The sequence below is a fragment of the Protopterus annectens genome, chromosome 2.part2 (genome assembly GCF_019279795.1).
Source record: "Protopterus annectens isolate FY-2018-M chromosome 2.part2, PAN1.0, whole genome shotgun sequence".
Classification (NCBI taxonomy): Eukaryota; Metazoa; Chordata; order Ceratodontiformes; family Protopteridae; genus Protopterus; species Protopterus annectens.
The window spans coordinates 482144377-482166314 of NC_056730.1; the positions used below are offsets into that span (position 1 = coordinate 482144377).

General features: G+C 39.2%; 2 protein-coding genes across 2 annotated transcripts in view; one reads left to right on the forward strand and one right to left on the reverse strand.

Annotated features, from left to right (window-relative positions):
- The window catches only part of IQGAP2 (IQ motif containing GTPase activating protein 2), a gene marked incomplete in the record, with an annotated part of 4327392 nt that overhangs the window by 2351666 nt on the left and 1953788 nt on the right, over nt 1–21938 (forward strand).
- Nucleotides 7934–21938, reverse strand: part of F2RL2 (coagulation factor II thrombin receptor like 2) — a 118418-nt gene continuing 104413 nt past the window's right edge. The window contains exon 2 of the mRNA XM_044063966.1: nt 7934–9856. Coding sequence (XP_043919901.1) covers nt 8814–9856 — 1043 coding nt within the window. The 3' untranslated portion in view covers nt 7934–8813. The remainder of the gene's footprint in view (nt 9857–21938) is intronic.

A 21938-nucleotide genomic window follows, 5' to 3' on the forward strand; every position in this document is an offset into this window, starting at 1 on the left:
AGCAATACTGCAGGAGACACATTTGGAAAGAAATGAGCATGTGAATTTGACAGAGAGAGGATGTCAGAATGGATATTCTGCATGTCAGAGACAGAGAAAAAGTGGCATAATTATACTAATTGCTAGAGGGGCTCCAATAGCGATAGATTAGGGGAAAATGTAGATTTAGGGTAGTAAAGGGCTACTGGCAAGGATTACAGTGGAATGTATTTTGTAGTCCACAGAAAACTGGTATTATGGATCTTAAGAAAATGTTGGGAGAAATCATCTTTCAGCAGGGCGGATTGTTTATAGGTGGGGACTGGAATTTGGTTTGCAATAGTGAGGATGTATCGGGGGACCTAGAAAAGATGATATAACAAAAGAGGGTAGATTTCTTAATTTGTGAAAATAATTAGTATGGATGATGTGAATTCAGTAATAGGAACTCTGACAAAATTTACATATTCCCCAAGGTACAATGATTTGGCTAGTCAAGATATAAGTTGTATTTCACAGGAACATATGTATTTAAGGGAAAGCATCAACATACATCCAGTAACTATTTTTGATCGTGCACCAGTAAACCTAAGATGATAATGCAGAGTAATGAGGGAAAAAGACATTGGCGCTTTCCCACCTACCTGTTAAAAAGAAAGTAATTCAAAGAATCATTAGTGCAAATGATTTGATAGTTATTAGGGAAGACAGAAATATCTTCAGAAGTTATAGCTAGTGACTAGGATAAAATGAAAATGGAGTTTAAAAATGGAGGTGAAATACGAGAGAGAGAGATATGGTTAAGAAGTAATAGAAATTGCTTAGGAGGGCTGACAAAGCTAACGTATAGCAGAATAAGGAGAATCTTACAGAACAAGAGGGGGAGCAAATGCAGTGTACTGAAAAGAAAATAAGGGACTATCTAGATAATGTGCAGGAGTTTAAAAAGATGGCAGTTAAGCAACTATTTTTGATAACTCCAGAGCACAAAAACTTTTAGCACAGTGACTTAGGCAACAGAATGTTGAAAAGGTGGTTGCCAAACTTTCCAAGTCTACAACAAGAAAAATAATCAGAGATCTGGTAGAGGTTTTTAAAGTATTAAGGAAAGTTTATGAAAATTTTTATAAATCAGAGAAATGTGGAATCAAGAAAAAGAGTACAAATGGAAATATTTATAGAACACTTTACACCAAGATTAGAGATAGGCAAGGCTTAACAACTAACTGTTAAGGTAGGAGGTGATGAGATGATAAGAGTGATGTATAATCAATCTTTAGGAAAGTCTCTAGGAACAGATGATATTCCTGTGGAAGTTTGGAGTCTTAAGAGGGAAGAAAGTGATAAAGATCTTTAAAATTTTAACTGTACTTTTAAAAGGAGGGGGAATCAGCAACATCTTGGAAGAAAGCTGTGGTGATTGTATTACCTAATGATGGTAATGACTATTCAGACCCATCTTCATATAGACCCATTTCCATTTTAAACCAAGATGATAGTGTTTGTAATAGCTAAAAGAATGGCAATGGTGTTGCCACATAGATGTGGATCAGTGTGTTTAAACAAGAAACATCTTTATTAAGTGATCATCTATGACAATCACACATTTACATAATGGAAAATAAGCCATAATGACATTTTTAAATGCAAACGTCATACATCACTTATCTACCAAGTTATCAAACATTACATAGCTCATTCAGATCCTGCCTTCTTTTAAACCTCATTCATCCTCCAAAACGTTATTCTAGATGTATTATTCCACAATTCCCATTTTTTTCTATGTAATTTGCTCCTACCCTTTTCTAAAGATCTAATTTCTGGTTTTATCTGTGTTACTACCTTCACTTCTTCTTGTACAGTTGAGTTAGACTTTGTTTTCATTTTCTAGTAATTGCATTTTTGGCAGTCACCATAATTACTCAGCATTGGATCAGTATGGTTTTGTGGAGGGCAGGCAAACATTTGACAGCACTAATAGAATGATGATGATCCAGAGGGAAGCAGAATGTAAGAAAAGACTTCTGTTGTTGGTGGGTCCTAATGCAGAGAAAGCATTTGATGAAGGTTAATTAGAAAGATACAAGAAGGATTGGAAGGAAGAATTAAAGTGGAAGGGTTCCTCTCAGATAAGTTGTATTTGAATAGTAGAACCAGGTAGGGCTGTCATCTTTCCCCTTTGATATTTTCTTTATGTTTAGTGCCATTGACAAATAAAATTAGGGACTCCAAAGTGCAAAATATAATTGGTATGGTAATCAAAAAAAGTTGGCTTTATTTGTAGATGATATTTTTTGTACTTGATAAATCCAGAAAAGGACATCTCAGTATTGTGGAACATTTTGAAACAGTTTTATGTCTTTTTGAATATAAAATTAAAGAAGGTAGAACAAAGGCTATAGACATAAATTATGTACTCTCACAAATTGGTTCAACAGTACCCATATTAATGGGGACATGATAGGATGAATTATTTAGGAGTATAGATTAAAATGCTTCTGTTTGTGGTAACTAAGGATATGTGGGAATAAACTAAAAAGATAATACAAAAATTGAGAAACTGGAAACTCTTTATTTGTGGATACTGATATTAAGATACAAGCAGTGACATTTTTTTTACTGCCTCTAGTCTTGTGTATGGCTCAGCATACATTTACCAACCCAAAGAGAAGTGGACAATTAATAAACAGAGGAATTTATGTGGGGGGGGGGGGCAAGAGTTAAGTGGGTTAAGCTGTTCCTTCAAATAGAACAAGGTGGTTTAGGTTTACCTGATTTTGAGGATATTTTATAAATACACAGTTATGACTCAAACTTAACACAAGCAGAAGGTTATAATTCAAAGTGGAAAGGGATGATGATGAAACAAGGAGGGGGAGTTTGAGTTATAGAGAGAGCAGGTTTTTGGATGCTGATCCTTAAGGAGAATAATAACCATACAGAATATTATATTCATAAAGTAGCAGAAAGTATTCTTGAACTAAGCCGTCCCATGAATGGAGAAAGGAGAATTTGCCAATAGGGATGACTGCGAGTAAGGTACAGAAAATAGTCAAGATAGGGCTGGAGTTTACTGGAGAAATCTGGCAAAGGAACCAAGATATTGGGAGCAAATAACTCAAGCAGGAAAAGTAATTGAGGAAGATAAAGCCAGGAAGACATTTGGATTGCAGGCTAGAGACTGCTTTCCCTTCTAGGACTTGATCTCAGAGTATAAAGAGAAAGGGATAATTTAATTTTAAGTGAAACACTTGCTCTGGTAGAGTTTTTATTTGAATCTAGAACATAAGCAGCTGTTAAAAAAATGGATAGCTAATAAGGCATGTAAAATATTGCATGATAACTATAAGAATCAATCAGAAAAGTTTAGAAAAGATTGAAAACAGAGGCTGGAAAAGTGATTTACAAGAAAAGAATGGGAAGACATATGTATGACTCCCAAGTATGCGGCCAAGTCTAGAAGGTTTAGGATATCTACTTTGAGGTGTTTGCACAGCTGTTTTTATGCCCCAAGCAGACTTCAAAGAATTTTTCTGAGATAGCTAGCAAATTTTAAAGGTGTGATGGAAAAGAAAGCAGTAACTGGGAACACATGTTTGAGAGTGTAATGACTTGGCAGATTTTCAAAGTTGCATGCAGAGTACTCTGTCAGAAATATTGGAAGAGCAAATAACTGTAAGTAAGGAAATGATTCTTGTGAGCTGGGTACAGGATCTGAATTACCTAGACATAATAAAGCCTTATTAAGTTTAATTCTTTTGACTGCCAAAAAAAGCAATTACTAGAAAATGGAAATCAAAGTCTACACCAACTGTATTTTAAGTATTGAATATTGTAAAAGAGATAAAAGAATTAGAAGAGGGATCTTAAAGGTAAGCAGCAAATTGCATAAAAGCAAATGGAAGTTGTGGGAACAATACATGTTTAATAATGTTCAGGAGGAGGAGTGAGGTTTAAGGAAAGGCAGTAATTCAGCATTTTTTGTAATGTTGGCCTGATGATAGTAAGGAAATTATATGTGATGTATATTGTATTTAAATGGAAAAATGTTTTTCTTTTCTGTTAATGTGTTTGCCTATGTCTTAAGTGATAATTTTAAGTGTTAAGAGAAACATTGATGTTTTAGACTGAAACTAAAAGTAAGGAACAGACCTGCATTAACAGGTAATGTGTTGAAAATACTCCATACTTGCTTGTTTTTCTTTAGGTAACTGCAATTTATTTCTTGTACTTATGCTTCTTTTTTTTTCACCATTCTTAACTTTATTAAAACAGACCCAACTAGTAAGGAGAAACATTTTGGCAGAATTCAAAACCCTAGTCACTAGTTGCAGAATTCTGTCTGTCTGTATTTCCTGTCTTGTGACCACGTTTTCATGAACAACAAACAGTATTGCATAGATTAATATAATGCGACGAATCCTCCTTCCTTCACACTGCTTGCACATATGCTATTTCATAATTATATTGCACACTGGCTTTCCAGATTCCTTCCTCTGGAAGACCTTCTAAGAATGGTGTTTAGCTTAAAACATTTACTTTGTGAAATATATATGTGTGTGTGTGATATTAGTATGAGAGTGCACAACGCAAAGTGGTTCTGAAATTTTTAATAATGCATTTACTGGCTCTGGTCTATGATTTTTGTATGTCATGAACAGGAACCTGATGAAACAAGCAAAATGTAGATTTATAAGCACTGTGGTATGATATATTTACAAATACTCTTCATAGTACAACAATTGTACATTTTAACATTAAGCACTGTTGGAAAATAGATTGTCTATACACAGAACAGAATTAATCGTAAAATGGTGTTACATGCCCAAGTATTTCTTAATGATTTTCTGTCTTAACTGTGCTGTCTTAACTACATTTTGAGAGACTATAATCAGTCAGGAGTTCTTGGAACTCCTGTTAACCCTCCAGTAAGGTCAATTTCCAATTTATAGGCTGTTATTTCTGGTAGCTTTAGATGAAAATTCCTATAAGCAATAACTCTGTAATCCTTGGTGACTTCGGTTGCCCCTCACATGACTGGAGCTCCTACACATTTAATGTAGGGTATGCTCAGAGATTTTTGTACTAGGTGAACAAAAACTCCCTGGATCAAGTTATCCTCAAACCCACTAGAAGCCAAATTATGTTTGATCTGTTCTTTACTCACATGATTTCTTTCATTCCATCACCTTAGTTTGCCATCTACAGTCAAGTCTGATTGCCAGTTTGTGACATTTACTTTGAAAACTCCCATTCCTCTTTTCATCAATGTTTTAAAAACTATAAAAAGATGAACCTTATACAATTATGTGACAAAATCTCAGTTCTCCCATTACAACTGTTCACCTTGAATATACTGATCACCTTGAATATACTGACATGTATGCTAACAACTTGTATGCCTACTTTGGCAAATTCAAGAACATTTACTATTTAAATAAATGTAAATAAAAGTAAATCCTCTAGGTGGTCAATTTTTTCCTATTCTAAATTTTAAGATGTAAAATAAGACTGGAACTCATCATTTTGAAAATATAAAGGCACTCTCAAAAAAAAAATGAAAAGAACTGTAAGGACTAGTAAAGCAGCCCATTAATAGAGACTAGCTTCCAAGACAAAAGGTAACTACACGTTTTCTTTACTTATGTAAGAATACTAAGAAATGACAGTCAACATTGCTCTGAACATTTCCACAGTGGGGGTCCCCCACTCAAATCCCATCAATATTGCAAATAACTTTTCTGCTAACTTCTCCATCTGAATCCCCTATCCCAGTCATCCAAGAATCGCTCCCATTCCCCTTGAATTACATAGGAACAATCTGTCAAGGTACTCTCCGAGACCAAAAATACTTCCTCAATTGGTCTGGGTGACATACAAGTTTGCTTAAGAAATAGTGTCAAGCATGAACTAGATGAACCTCTCCTAAAATTGTTCACCTTAAACCTGGATGCAGGATATGTTCATGACTTCTGGTGTACAGAAGCAGTAATGCCCCTCCATAAGGGTGGAGTTACCAATGACCCTGGAAACCACAGGCTTATCAGCCTTCCCGGTCTGATTTGAAAAGTAAGGACTGGATCGTAACCCATCTTGTAAATTATTGTAGTAAAACCTTAGGTAGGCTGTACCCACCCAAATTTGATTTTAAGGCTAGATTTTGCCTGTTGAACCTTGTGAATTTCTTCAAGGTCAATCAAGAGATAGATGGGTGGCCATGCTGTACAGTAATGCTTATCTTGGTCTTGCCAAGGCATTTCATACCATACAGTGTGGCAAAATTAAATAAATGCTGTTGGCCATAAACATTGATCTCTGTGGTAAGATAGCCTCCTAGTTTAGAGACAGAACACCCATCACTACTGCACATGTAGCAGTTGCCTTTTCAAACAGAGCCAAGGTGACCATTGGAGTTCTACAGAGAATCATACTATGTCCTTTAAAGTTTTGGTATCCGTATCTCTGACCTTAAAACTGAAAACCAAAAATTTTGGCTGATCAAATTTGATAACGATTGCAGATTGGTTGCAATTGTCAGAAACCCTGAAGGTGTAAATATACTTGAGAAAGAGGTTAAACATGTGGTGTGTGGAAAATTGGCTAAAACTGAATGTCAGGAAATGAAGTATTTTATCCTTTGGCAAAGAAACATTCTCTTCAGCTTACAGTATTGGCAACACCCCATTCTCTGAAGAAAAATTGATCAGAGACTTGCATGCCCTTTCCTTTTGTCATTATATATCAACATTAGTCCAGAAATTTTACTTATTACACTAATTGCAAAGGGTATTTCAGATAGATACAAAGTGATCATTCTGCTGCATTTGTCTGTTGTCAGGTGCATTATTAAATGTGACACTCCCTTTGATATATACTTCTCTAGACACATCATAAAACTCGAAAGGCCTCAAGGGAATTTGACAATAAGATCACTAGACTCAGACTTCTTAGTTACTAGGGGAGGCTGTAAGCATTCTCTCTTTACAATAGTGCCTTGTAGATTCCAGAGGGGTTATCAGTGTCTTGCTTATTCTGCTTTTAGAGATGGGTATTATCCTTCTCAGCAAATCCGACACTGCAGGTAACATTTGTGTTTTTCTATTAAACTGACTCATCCTCAGCCTTTGTTGGACATCTTATTACTTGTTATTGAACTTTTTTCATTAAATAAATGCTGGAGGAACAGGTACATCACCCAGCATCTCCCATTGTTCTGGAAAGTTTACATTCATTTATCCATATTGCACCCTGTCGGATCTACTTTGAGTGAAGTTTGAAGTACGAACATTGAAAATGTTGAATACCAATATGTCCAACTGACAAGTCTTGCCCCCTTCTCAATCCATGTTAACACTTGTTCCTAAGTCCCGAGCGGTAGGAATTTTTGAATTTGGGATTTATTTTGAACGTACTGGAATTCGGCATTTCAAGTTTTTGTTGAAGCATTGCAATTGTGATCGTCTGAGTGCAATATGGGAAAACAAATGTAAATTATTCTGGAACATACTTTCCCTAAAGGTTAAGCAGTGTGACTCCTTATTCTCATTTAGATGAATGGCTAGATGGGTACCCTCTAGTTTACACTGGGATTAACTGGCCTCACCATCCTTGAGAGAGGAGTTAGGACTGATGATGGCCAGTGACAACATATACACAATCTTTAGAATGATTGACCTTCTACTTCCAATGATCCATATTCTTATACTTGTTCAAGGTAGTGCACCTTTGGAGATAGTTCAGGGGTTTTTGGAATATGAAGGGGTACAGGCCACAATAAGTGACTTGCTCTGATAGCATGTCTTTTGGAATCTGGCCCCAGTGTAGGTTCGTAGATTAGTACTAGGCTAATGCCCTTGTGAGCCATTGTAAGCCTAGCCAATTATCCCTTGTGAGATTCAAACCTTGCACCTTGTGTTTGTAAGGCAAACACCCTAACCATTAGGCCATCCTCCCAACTAATTCCCTCACTGGTGTTAGTGAAAGCAAGTCTTTTTTTTAGAATCTGGCCCAAGGTGTCTGGTGTTATTATTATGCATTGATTTTTGTTTAAAATCCTTAAATGTGTGTCATAACTTGTCATTGGGGAATAACATTTTTTTCCAAAGCAGAAGGAGGAACTCTTCCCCAAAATAAAGTATAATTGAGAGTTGAAGGGTTGTGAGATATACCCATCAGTTTATACGTTTTAGCCTTAACACTTGTGTCACCAGTTCTACCAGAGTTTTTTTTTTTTCTTATCGGGTATAGACATAACAAAGCTAATTCTCAAAATTCATTATGTCATGCCCTATTCTTTCTTCCCATCCACTGCCTTTGTTTCACACACTTTTGCCCATCTTGTAGATGCATTATTGAATCCACTATGAAAGTATCCCTCCTTTTGGTCATCAGTGCCTCAGTACAAGTGCTATACTTTTTATTGATAGTGTGAATGCATGGTGTCAGTTGTATGTCACTGAGTTGATGAAAAATAAGTCAGTCTTTGTATAACTACAAACCACTAGCAGCATTGCTTTGTGTGTGTATGCGAGCGCACGCTCGCGCGCATGTGCATGTGTTTGTATTGAGCTCAGGTCTTTTCTTTCTTCAGAAGAAGCACTGGCCTCAGAACTGTGGAGTAGTGTAGCTTATGACATTGCTTTTTCAGTTCATAGTCATTCGTGTATTAGATTTTTTTTTTTTTTGTGTTGTCTTGCTTTTCATCACCACCAGCAGTGTACACAGCACTGAGTACTTACGTTCAGGCTATTTATACTAATTCATTTCTCCCAGTGTTTTGTTATGACCCCCCCCCCCCGGGACAGAGTAGTATCAGTGCATGGTGCTTGCTTTCATCAATGTTCTGAACTGACTAATTTGGAAAGCTGAAACATTTTTTGTTCTGAACGGGAATGAGTTGTCAGCTGGATCATGGTGAAATGGATGAATGGATCAAGGCAGCTGTTAAAACTTCCCAGGCATAAAGAAATGAGGTATATGCTATACATATTGTCCTGATTGTACTGAAACTTTGTGATATGGTGAATGATGAGTAGAATATTGCTAGGCATGAAGCAAATTGCAAAAATTACAATGACTAAGATACTGAGTCTGACGTACCAGAGCCATTTCTGGTCATAGTTGTATAGTGTTCTGATTACTGCTGTATAACAGAAAACGAGTACTACAAAAGGTATCCAAAATCCAAAAATTGCCAAAAAAATGAAATAATAATGCTGAAAATGTGACATTTCCCCAGTGTCCAGCTGTACTTCGTGGCAGGTGATTTTTTGAGTAGCATTTATTTTATACTGCTGATGTGTTAAGGCAAATGGGAACATGCTTAAAAAAATTATCAGCCACACCAAGATGCATGCTGCTGTGATATAGAAACGTTTTGGTAGACTCTTGTAGGTGAAGGGATGAACTATGGCTAGGTAGCGACTAATACCAATCAGCATAAGGAAGAAGACAGAACTGTACATGTTGCCATAAAACATGATGGTGTTTGCTCGACACATGACTTCTCCAAATACCCAGTTGTTGCCATTCAGATGGTAGGCTGTCTTAAATGGCAGCATGAGGCAAAACAAGAAGTCTGAAATGGCCAGATTGATGTGAAGCATCCTTGTAGGCACAGACCTGGTATGGCTGAAGAGCATCCATAATGTTATAATGTTTGATGGCACACCCACAATAATCATTACTGTGTATGCTGCTGGAATCACTTTTGTGCTTAAGGGACCTGCAAGGTATTTTGCTGTGTCATTCTTCACATCTAAAATTTCAAGCTCAGTATTCGGAGGATTACCTTTTCTAGTTGTTGTTGGACTACCGGAAAAAGTCTTGATAGTTAAATTTGTTTGTGCGCTGCTTGAGGTATTTTGATGATTCAAACCTGAAAAAGTAAAACATTTGGTTATATCATTAATACAGAATGTTAGAGAAATTTTTCATTTTAGCATTGAATTCCATGTGAGTGTACATTTTTATGATTTTGCATACATTGTATTTATTTGAATGAAATCAAATGCCTTGATGTACATATTGTGTTTTTCTTATGTTGATCCTGAAACAACTTTGTACTTCACCTTGTTTCACTTTGAAACAAAATTAATACATTTACTCCTGTTTTTAACAGAAACAGGATTAGATACAAATCCCATCCCATTTAAAGGCACTTTAATGGAATTGTTCTTTCATAACCATTTTGCTGTACACTGCATAGTATTGTATGATTGCTTTAGCAATGAAAGCATCATGACTGGTTTCACTTTTTACATGGTCTGTAATCTAAAACAACTGGTTTGTACCTATAACATCTGTATTTAGGCTCTTAGGCTCATAGATTAGTACTAGGCTAACTGCCATTGTGGGCCACTTTAAGCCTAGCCAGTTACCCCATGTGAGAATCAAACCCTGCACCTTGTGTCTGTAAGGTAAGCACCAGTGTATCTTTTTATATCACCCATTTACAGTCTTAGATGCATTCACCTTGTAAATAAATCTAATTTTTGTGTAACAAATTTTTTATCAGTGCAACCTGAAGTGTGGATTCAGTTGTTAGCCTGTAATTTAACTTTTATTCTGGTCTGTAACCCCCCCCCCACACACACACACACACACACACATGAGCGTTCACACATCAGCTGAGTCCGAAAATGATACAGAAACATGGATCAACACTCTACCCAGGTTATGAAATAGTAAATAAAATAAGTTAAAATAGGATACAGGCATGAAGAATACAGACAAAATGATTGACTTCAACAATTGGCTAAGCTTCTAGTGTCATTCTAAGGGGATCCAGTATTTGTCTGCCTGGGATGACATGATCGACAGACCATGATACTTTGCCTGAGATGGCTTGCACCTGTCGCCCTTGGAATTCCGGATAATGGCTAAGGCTCTTGCCACCCCTATAGTGCCTTTTTTAGGCAAGGTTCAAATGACAAATTCACCACCGTAACCGGTACAAGCAAGCAAAATCTGAGGGTAATGCTACTCAATGCTAGAAGTCTAAACCTCAAAATGCACTCACTCGAGACACTTCTTAAAATGGAGAACATCGACATCTGTCCAGTGACAGAGACCTGGTTCAAAGCTCCAGAGAACACCCCTGCATTACCAGGCTATAATTCATACCACACCTTTCGGCCACCTAACCCAGAACGAAGCACTAAAGGTGGAGGCGTGTCCATATTCATTAAGGATCTCCACACCTCCAAGCTAGTTGAACAGCATAATGCATCCGAGATTATCCAAGTGCAACTAACTCTGGGCAAGATCGCAGTCCAAATTGTAGCTTGCTACAGACCCCCCACCATGCCCCAGGATTCCCACTCCTCATTTCTTGATACACTGGAAAGTATTAAGGTACAACATAACACTCTAATAATGGGCGATTTCAACTACCCCACCTTTAACTGGGAAAACTACTCATGTACCAACTCTTTTGCTCAACGTTTTCTGTAATTCATAAATTCCAACGCCTTGGATCAACTTATTCACACCCCCACCAGGCCAACATGGGTAAATGGTGTTCCACACCATAGGTCAATTCCTCATTGGTCATATCCGACCACAAGCTAATCACCCTAGACATCCACATCCCTCCCCCACCCCCAATTAGGGAAACCACCATAAAAAACGTCTCCAAAGCCAACTTCACACATGACACCCATGTAGACGGTGTAAACCACCAACGACCAGCAAAAAACGATAGTGAACATGCAGTAATGAAGAAATAATGATTATTTATTTATAATTCCTTCAAATCCAGACCGGTTTTGGCTATTCAGAGATCAAAGATCACTTGATTTCAAATTTTTGAAATCAGACTTTCAACCGCCCATGATACACAGCTAGAACCAGACTGGTTAAAAGGGCTGAATAGCCAAAACCGGTCTGGATTTGAAGAAATTATAAATAAATAATCATTATTTCTTCATTACTGCGTGTTCACTATCGTTTTTTGCTGGTTGTTTGGTTTGCATTGTTGGCTTGACCCTGCATGCCATCCTTGCGGAGCGTATGGTTGTTTGCACCCATGTAGACGGGCAATAGAGTTTCAACTGCTGAATCCAACACGTGCACTTTATAAGCACTTATACGAGTGCATGGATCATGCTGTCCCTAATAGAACCAAGATGCTATCCTCCAAAAAAAGGAAGCCGATTTGGTGGCCCTGTGCCATAAACAAACTCTACAACAGAAGAAAGAAACTGTTGCAAAAAAGAGTAAAATCCCATGACTGGAGGAACGCCCTGGTCAACCTCAGTAAGAAGCTGAGATCCCTCATAAAATCCTCCAAAGCTAGTTACGAAAACAAAATTGCCACTGGCTCTAAAGACAATCACAAATCATTCTATAGCTATGTCAAGAATCTCAATGGGAACACTCAGATCTGCTCTGAGTTACAGCACAATGGCACTAAATATACAGAACCATCTGATATGGCCAACATTCTAGCAGATAGGTTCAGTGCTAACTTTACCCCCCTCTCACCCCCTAGAGGGCCCATCTCTATACCGGAAGAATGCAAAGTTCCTGTAATCACGGCTGCACAGGTAAATAAACACACTCTCCAAAGCCAAGAACACAGCATCCATGGGACCTGACAATATCCCAGGCTGCGTTCTACACTAACTACAGAATGAACTGGCACCCTACCTAAGTACCATGTTCAGTCATAGCCTCACCTCAGGCTTTGTGCCCACTGAATGGCACACAGCGACGGTTATCCCACACCACAAAGGGGGAGTCAAGACGGACCCCGGGAACTACCGCCCCATTGGCCTGACAAGCCTGGTCTGCAAGGTCATGGAACGTATCATCATGTAACTCATAAACAAAGACATTGGTAATCTCCAAACTCTGGACCCTACCCAGTTCGGATTTGTAAAAGGCAGATCATGTCTCCTAAACCTGATTGACTTCTTTGAAGCAGTCACCAAAGCCATAGATTGAGGGTAAGGTGGTTCACACAGCTTATCTAGATCTCGCCAAGGCTTTCGACACCATCCCCAACTCTGGAATTATAGATAAGCTCACTAAACTGGGTATAAATCCTTATGTCACAAGATGGGTTGCCAACTGGCTCACGGACAGAACCCACATTGTGAAAGTAGCAGACTCCAAATCCGACTTCAGACCAGTGACAAGTGGAGTACCACAGGGTTCAGTCCTCTTCTGTTTGGTTTCTACTTCTCTGAAGTACAGGCTAACACAGAAGGTCTTTGGCTACCAAAATTTGCAGATGACTGCAAACTAGGAGCCATAATTGAAACTCCTAACGATGTGGACATACTACAAAAGGGCCTCACTGAGACAGATGCCTGGTGTCAAAGCCATGGCCTGAAGCTTAATGCCAAAAAAGTGTATTGTCATCCCCTTTGGTAAAAACTCTGTACCCATGAACTACCACATAGCTGGTAGTCTACTTAACGTCGAAAATGTGATGAGACCTTGGGACACAGGTGGACAGTAGTCTCTCCTTTGATAATCACATCGCCACAGTGGTCAGGAAATCCTTCTACGTGGCTCACCTCATCACAAAAGGTTTCTCATCCAGAAAAAGAGGTCATTGTTTCCCTCTACTCATCACTCATTAGACCCATTATACAGTACAATGCTCCTTTTGGTATGTAACTCACAAGACATCTACAACAACTGGAAATGCCACAGAAATACCTCACAAAGAGGATTACTGGCCTCAAACAGATGCCCTACGCAGACAGTCTCAGAAAACTCCAGCTTTACTCCGTTGCATATTGCCTACTCAGAGGCGATCTCTGCCTTACATACAAAGCTATGTCAAACCCAGAGCTTTTGGACATGCTCCACTTAAAGAAATCCCAATCCCTCCAAGCTACACGCTCTAGGGACCTAAACCTTATCAGCACAATAAACAGAACATGCTGGAGGGATAGATTCCTGTCCCAGAGACTTCCCACACTCTGGAACAGACTACTTATCAATGTCAAACAGAGCTCCTCATTGGCACTCTTCAAGAAAAATCTTGATGATTGGATGGGAGATAGGAAATTCACCCCGGGGATCACTTCTGTGGCTCTGCTCGACAGGGGCACAGGAAAATAATTTTCTTGGGTGGCGAAAGCCAGGGTACATTTTTGGCTAAGCTTATATAGGCCCTAGAGTCAATAGCCTAGTACCCTCCTATGAAGGCTTGAGGAGCCTTGTGATTCAGTGAGAATAACTAAACGAAAGCATATCACAGCCTGTTATGCTTGTGAAACAATAGCCACTAGCTCTTTCTGTGTGCAGAGTAAGTACCACATATCTGAAATTATTTATTTAAATTATATTATGGTTAAGATTTCATTGCAACATTACTGTTTCAATGTTTAAATGCTGCTTTCCATGAAGAAACAATGCTGCATGTTTAGCAGTTTGATTTATTTTTCATTTGTGTTATCATGCTTATTGGTTATAGTTAGAAATGTTTGCATTTGGAATGGTGGCAGAAAATGGTAAAAAATCATAAAATTGTCAAAATGGCAAGTTTCATGCATCTCCCCTCCGGCATATTTAATCCCCTCTGAGGTCACTCAGTAATAAAACTGATTTAAAAAGCTACATTTACATCAGATATAGTTAAACATGTTTTCTTTTAAGATGCTATCATTTCTAATTCTTCTCAGTTTATTGGGTAAGTATCTTACTTCCCAGTTGCAGATAAGTCAATTTTTCATGTCATCAGCTGAAGCAAGGTGCCCTCAATAGTAAATTAGATGATGTGACCAAACCACCAACTGACAAGTAAGCAGGTTGCAATGCTTCTGGAACTGGGTGAAAAACAATTTTAATTCTGATGAAGTCCAACTTTTTGGACGAAAGTGCTTAATCAGATTTGACGTATATTAATTTTTACATTAAAATTGTTTTTCACCCAGTTCCAGAAGCATTATGACCTGCTTACTTACCTGTTGGTGGTTTGGTTGTTTTGTCTTCACAAAGGAAGCATTGGCTATCCGTACACTTGGTTTCTGGTTAACTAATTAAGTAATATGAATCAAAATGAAACATTTAAAGTAACCTTTTTTTGCAAGGAAAATGGCAAATCATTAGATGTGTATAATTATGTTTGCATTAGCTCAGAATAATTGAAGATCTTATTAACTTGTGAATTGGTACATTTTTAATGTGGGTAGTTAAAATCAGCTGTAAAAGTGGCAGGCTTTCTGTTGACATCGTTTGAACTACATAGGGGTACTACGCTGAGACTTTCCTAGTGTTGGCGATACTCTCCTTGTCCATACAACAGATGGCACAGACCGTAAAGCAATACAAAAAGATTAATGGATTAACAGGTAGGAGACATGAAAGTAATGTGCTGTCTTTTCAATGGCAATGTGTTGATGATGACCAATATGGAGAAGTCAAGTGTGTTTCAGATACAAAAACACAGTGATGGATTCTTGCAGATCAAACCTAAGTAAATAAACCCTGTCACCCCTTTTCATATACAAGGTTACTTAATTTAGAGAAGGGATAGATAAATTAATAGTGGGATGCTTTGAAAATGAGATGCATAGCTATGTGGACCTCTAGCTGTATTCATTTTTAACTAATCTTAATGAGTGAGTGGAAGAGTGGGAGTACCTGTAAATACTACTTTATGCCAGAAAAAGCAAGGGAAATTAATGTGCTCACAAAGTTTTCAAACGCATACCTCCTGTCATTACTGGCTTCCAAGATGCTAAGAGTTTAAAGGTGAAGCTTGCAGGCATGGCTTCTAAGTCCAAGGAAGTCATTGTTCCACTGTATTCGGCATTCATGAGACCTATCATTGATTAGAATGCCCCCTTTGGTATGTACCTAACCAGGCATATCCAACAACTGGAAAGTCCACAGAGGTTCCTCACTAAAAGAATACAGGGTGTAAGTAATATGTCCTATGCAGACCGTCTCAAGGCCCTATCCCCTATATTCTGTCTCCTACAGGCTTTTGAGGGGAGATTTAGGTCTGACATACAGGACATTGTCAGATCCCACTCTGATGGACCTCCTGCATATCCAGAAAACAAACAGTACCAGAATTACGCCTTCTGAAAACTTGCACCTCCTTGCCTGTAATATAAATAGGACCTGCTGGAGAGATAGGTGTCTATCCCAGAGACTACCCCATCTATGGAACAGGCTCCCCATCCATGTGGAGCAGATTTCCTCCCTAACCCAATTCAAGTGCAAGTTAGACAATTGGATGGGAAACTGGAAATTCATCCCTGGTTTGACACCTGTATTTCTAATGGACACAGGTAACCTGTAAATGTGCTTACAGTTATCAAAGGTATCAGAAGTTGTCAGAGATTTGGGATGCATGGCTAAGCTTAAAAAGGCCCTTGTGGTCATTAGCCTAGTAAACACCTATGAACCTACACCTGGAGAAACAAAATAAGTTATGTGTAGGAAAGATTGAGTCTGGAGCATTTGGACTTTCCAGAGTGCAGTGTGTGTAACCAAATTGCACAACTTAAAACTCTGCTCTCTGTGGAATAAACTAATTAAAGGGGCATGAAGAAGATGACACTGAATTTTAATTAGTCAAGAATTTACATCAGAACATTTGTTTGTTCAAGTGAGGCTACCTCACACACTAAAACAGTGCTTCCAGATTTAGTGTGTGTTGTTTGTAAGGCACAGATATTTGTGACATGGAGTGATGAAAAATATAGTAGCTTTAGGAATTCTGCAATCCTGTGCAGAACTGATCAGTGTCCTTCAGAACAGAAAGCAATATATTCACACAACATTATTGTTTTGCAGAAACTTTAATACAGATATTTATTAATGATAAAGACAAAAAGTTGGGTAAACAAAGTTTAAGGAATAAAATACCCACAGTTTTCATCTTAAATTATAGGAACCACACAGTAAATCCTAGATGGCACAGTTTTGCTCATTACCTGCAGATGCGCACACTGAGATTTGAATTTTGTTATTCTGAAACTGTCCAGAACAGAGGGCAGGCTTACTTGTGTTATCCTCTACAGGTGCATTTTGAGCCTGCTGCCCTTGTTACATCATACGCGGAAACAATATCTCTGTGAATCACATGTCAGTTTATTGTGCAGGTAAATGCCATTTGTCCTGACTGTCCCCTCCTAGAGTCCAGAGAGACTTGCCTAGTGTCTGATCCATTAGTGAGGAGTTGAACCTGGTCACATGACATAGGTAGTCAAGGGATGTACTTTCCCACTTTGCTGGTTGACAAAGAGTTTAAAGTGTTTGACAGTGTGGCGAGTTGCTGTGGTCTCTTTGACAAATATATGATCAGGATCACACTCCATGCAGCATTGGCCATCTAGGGGGTATCTGCCATTTTCTGTAGTTGAAGGAATAGCACACTATACTTCTAGGGTGCATAAAGGCATCCTTAATAACAGACTGGAGAAGGAAAAGATTTGTTCTCTTGTATAAAGATACCAGTTCAGGTGCTTTTTGGGAGTAAGGATTGGAACCCACAGACCAGGCAACATTGAAATTCATCAGCACAAGGGTTTCTGCAAAGAAAAGTAATCTCCTTATTGGTCTTTGGAAATAATGGCTTATGGATCATTGTCCCCTTGCAGAAATCAGAGGGGTAGGAATAATCTGCCATTTACCTTCAGCTCAAGATTGACTGATAAAGCCTGCATTTGAGTGTGTGAGTGCAAGCAAAGTATTGTGTGATGTATTACATGACATGCCACCAACATAAAGTGACATACCTGCAGGGGACAGCCTAACATGAGCATTATCCATGTTCCCAAAAGGTGTACTCCTACACCTGTGAAGAATGGTTTCGTCAGACCTGAAACAAATGCCTGAAATCAAAAGCTTAAGCTACAGAATCTGAAGTGGGAGGATCATGTAAATCCTCCTCACTTTCAAACATCAAGACATGCTGAACCTGATAGGTGCTCTGTGGAGAATATGTGGTCCCAAGTGCAACCAAAGAGTTTCACTGGTGGGTGAGGAGGTTCAAGTACTGGCTTCCCAGGAGCAGTCTAGTCACCAATGCACTCTATCATCTAACAGACTTGCATCCTGAGGCACACTCTCCTCTATATTTCTGGAGGGGTCACTTTTCACTGTCCCTTCATGGGCTACCAAACCCGAAGACAAGCACAGATTGGACCTGTTGATAGTTGAAGGCAAGACTACTATGCCAGGGGTCTAGGAGGTCATTCCAGAGACTGACTTACCTCTAGTTGTGGTTTAGCACAGGCCTGTGATAGCCTGAAGGATGTTCCGGTCAGTCCCTTTGTCAGGCATACTGAAGTCATCCTTTGAGTGGTGAAGTAGTCTAGGAATTTCTCCTTCCTGCATATTTGGGGGGGGGGGCAGCAAAAAATAGTGCTTTTAGCAGTTCTTAACATGATGCGCCCTTTCTCAACAACAATGGCAATGCTGGTGTGGACCTTAGCTCATGATTTGGTGGCCAAACAAAAACACTGATGGTTCAGCTGCCTTAGCCACTGATTACATGAATGTTTTTCCACCATGAGCTGATTGGATCAATTTATTTATTTTTCAATGTTGACCAGGAAAGTCCGACTGGGCAGACCCCATTTTCAGCAGAGGTTATGGATAAAAGCTCCATTACAGTACATTTAAGTGAGTGTCAGACAGTTCTCTGAAAAACAACAGTTACATTTCTCAATGAAAAACTCACAATTACAAGACAGGCATATGCAGTAAAGTATTTACATCAATAGTTATAAGTCTCTACAGTTCTTGTAGCTCTAAAATCTTGCAGGAAGTAAATGGATTGATCAAGATTTTGCATGCTCTGAGTGTGGTGAGTTCGACTTAAGGATTCTCTGCTGGATGCACTGTCAGAGATGGTGGGTGGGCAGATTGGTCTGATAAGGGAGATGATTTTTCTGAGCTATGATACAGAATCTGAATTGCCTAGACATGGTAAGGCCTTGCTGTGTCTAATAATGGTGGCTGCCAAAAAAACAATTACTAGAAAATGGAAATCAAAATCTTAACCAATTATACTGGAAGTAGAGAATATAGTAACAGAGATAAAACAACTGGAATTGAGATGTTTAGAAAAGGGTAGGAGCTAACTATATAGGAAAAATGGGACTTGTGGGAATAATACATACAAGGGAAGAATGAGGTCTAAAAGGCAGCAGGACTTAAATGAGCTATGTAGTGTTTGAGTGAGAAAGATTGGGTAGATTATAAGTAATTTATTATGTTTGTAACTGGGAGTGCGTCATGTTTTGTGATGTAGAATGTTTGTGACTAGGATTGTGTCGGTGTGGTTTGTTTTCATTTATATAAATGTATGATTGCCTGTGTAGTAAGTAATGGTTTAATAAAGATGTTTATTTTTCAAAAAAAAAAATTATGTATGTTCTCATAGTGTGGTACATGCCATCACAATCAGCACCAGCAGAGAGTGCCGATACATCTAAACATAACAGCTTAAGGGAAAAATAACTAAATCTTGAGAGAAGGAAGGCTATCTCAAATTTTAGACTCGATAATGCATAATTCATATTCAGATCAGGCAAGCTATTCCTCCCAGTCACACTCACAGGTATATGTTGGCTGTTTATCATAGTGGAGAGATTTGTGCACAGTTGTGATAATTAAAGCTGTGGTGTTTGGAAATTATTCTCCTGAGTGAACATCCCTGGCAAATTTGTCTGAGAGTAGAGACCAGACTAAGTGATTATGAATGCACCATATAATGGCTCCCTTAAGGACTCTGCGAACTTTTCTGAGCATAGATACTGAAACCTAATCCTATAGCCATGCTTGGGTGTCATGCTTGCTGGCAGACACTGATGACCCAGAGAGACTGGCTGGGTTGAACTTGACAAATTACATAGAAGTCCATCTGGGCTCACTACCCATGAGGCAGAGGCTGAGAGAGTCTGTGGATGCCAGGCATGAGCAAGATGGATTAACATAAAATAGACCTTGGTGTTGAAATTGCTCTTAGGATAAGAAATGTTGCTTCTGTGTTGGAGGAGGAGCCAGAGCTTGCACAGGTGGGTGAAAAGTACCAGTTAGTTGCAGTTGGTCTTAGCACAGACTTGGTTATGCAGTTAGACTACTACAACAAGGTTGACTTCTCTTCCTTCTCTGGAGATTAACCTCAGGAAAGGTCCAGCATAAGTGTGAGGGTGCTTACAAGCCATTGGATGGGTTCTGTTCATTTAGAGTTTGTAGCATTATGTAAGTGAGTTGCCTTCATGCAGCTGACAGTTGCAGAAAGGAGACTTCTGTTAGTCTGTCTCTGCATATGCAGCTAGCAGCTTTTGAAGTATTGCCCTTCTTAAATATGGTTGGGTGCAACGCTTGAGAGGAAACTGCCTAGAGACTCTGTAAGGAATGATGGTGTTACATGGATGGATGTGATTTGGAGGAATGGCTTGCCTGATCTGAATGGTGAATTGTTGGCAGACTTTTGTGCTAGACATGGACTGCCCATGATAAACACTAAGACTGACAACAAAAATTCTCATAAGTGAGATTGTGGCATAGAGGGATAAAGCCCTGACTACGGTCCAGATGAACCAAGTTCAATTAGTGACTCAGGCAACTGAGAGGGCTGCAGGCAGGGATGAGAGTGCCTGTCCTGGGCTGGTAAGGGTGCTCATGGATGAAGCTCCCTTAGGGTAGGTGTAATCGAAAGAGGGGAGTTGTCCTTGGATGTAGTTAGTCAGCACGGAGGATGGAGAAATGGAGTGTGTAGGGCTTATAAAAGAACCCCCCCCCCGGATGAAAGCACAGATGGGCAGGCCCCCAGGACACCCTTAGGATCCACAGCCATCCCCAGCAATACCGAAGTAGTCTGTGGTGGTGGGTGTGGGGGGAGTAAGAGGATGGCTACTAGACCTTGTCATCTATGTGGGGCACTGGGCCAGTAGGATGAGGTCCCAGGGGGCAAAAAAAAAAAGAATGCTCATAAATGCACTTGGTACCTGAACATCTTTGGCTAAAGGTCAGTGATTAACTTTGTATTCATGCCATTAGACCTAAAGCTGCATATTCTGAACACAGAAATCAAGAGAGATGCTGAGCTTACAGTTGATCATTTTGTGGAAAGCGGAGTCAGATGGTTGGGGGTTGGGCATCTGAATATCTGAAACCAAAATATTTAGTGATAGTATCCCTGGAATTGGTAGTCATGTTTGCTGGCAGGACAAAGTGTTAATTCCTATTAGGAAGCTTCTGTGTGCAGTGAGGTCCGCTCCCATTCCAAAAGTGCAACCTAGAGGTATCAGAAATATGGGGAGAGCCCTGGTCAACATCTCAGTAGCTGAGGTGCATCAAGGAGCTGTGGCTAGAAAGGTAGTCAGTACTTGTCATGGTGGAACCTTAGGACTCTACTGAATGACACCAAAGTTGAGGGAAGATGACTGGTTAAAAAGAGATCTTTTGTGCAATGATATTTGGAGACCTCTGGATTAGAATGAGAGTACTGATAAGCCTTAAAAGCAGCACTTGTAGCATTCATAAAAGTAAAGGCCAGGAAATAGGAGGAGTTTGGTGTGGCCCAAGAAAATGATTTTTAGATGGCCTCGGGGAAGCAGGATATTGTCAGGCTGCCTTTAGCAAGGATATAGAAGTGATGACCTCATATAGCTAAAAGTTTTTGGGAGATGAATCTGATGGGCACTCCCTCCTTTGAGAAGGCAGTTCCAGCAGCAGACCATGTAATGGGTCCATCTCAAGAGATGAAGTCACTAAGGTAGGAGTATGGAAGAGCTGACCAGAAATGCTGAAGGCTTTGGACACTGTTGAGATGACATGGTTAATATGCCTTTTCTGTGTGTTGCATGGATGAATAGGACAGACTGTCACACTGTGAGGATCCACATTTTAAAAAAAGGGCATACATGTGTGTATGTTCAATTACAGAATTATCCCATTTTTCACCAACTCTTGGAAAACATGCAACAGAGAATTAATGAAGACATCATCCAGTGGTTGAGCCTTTCATTCAG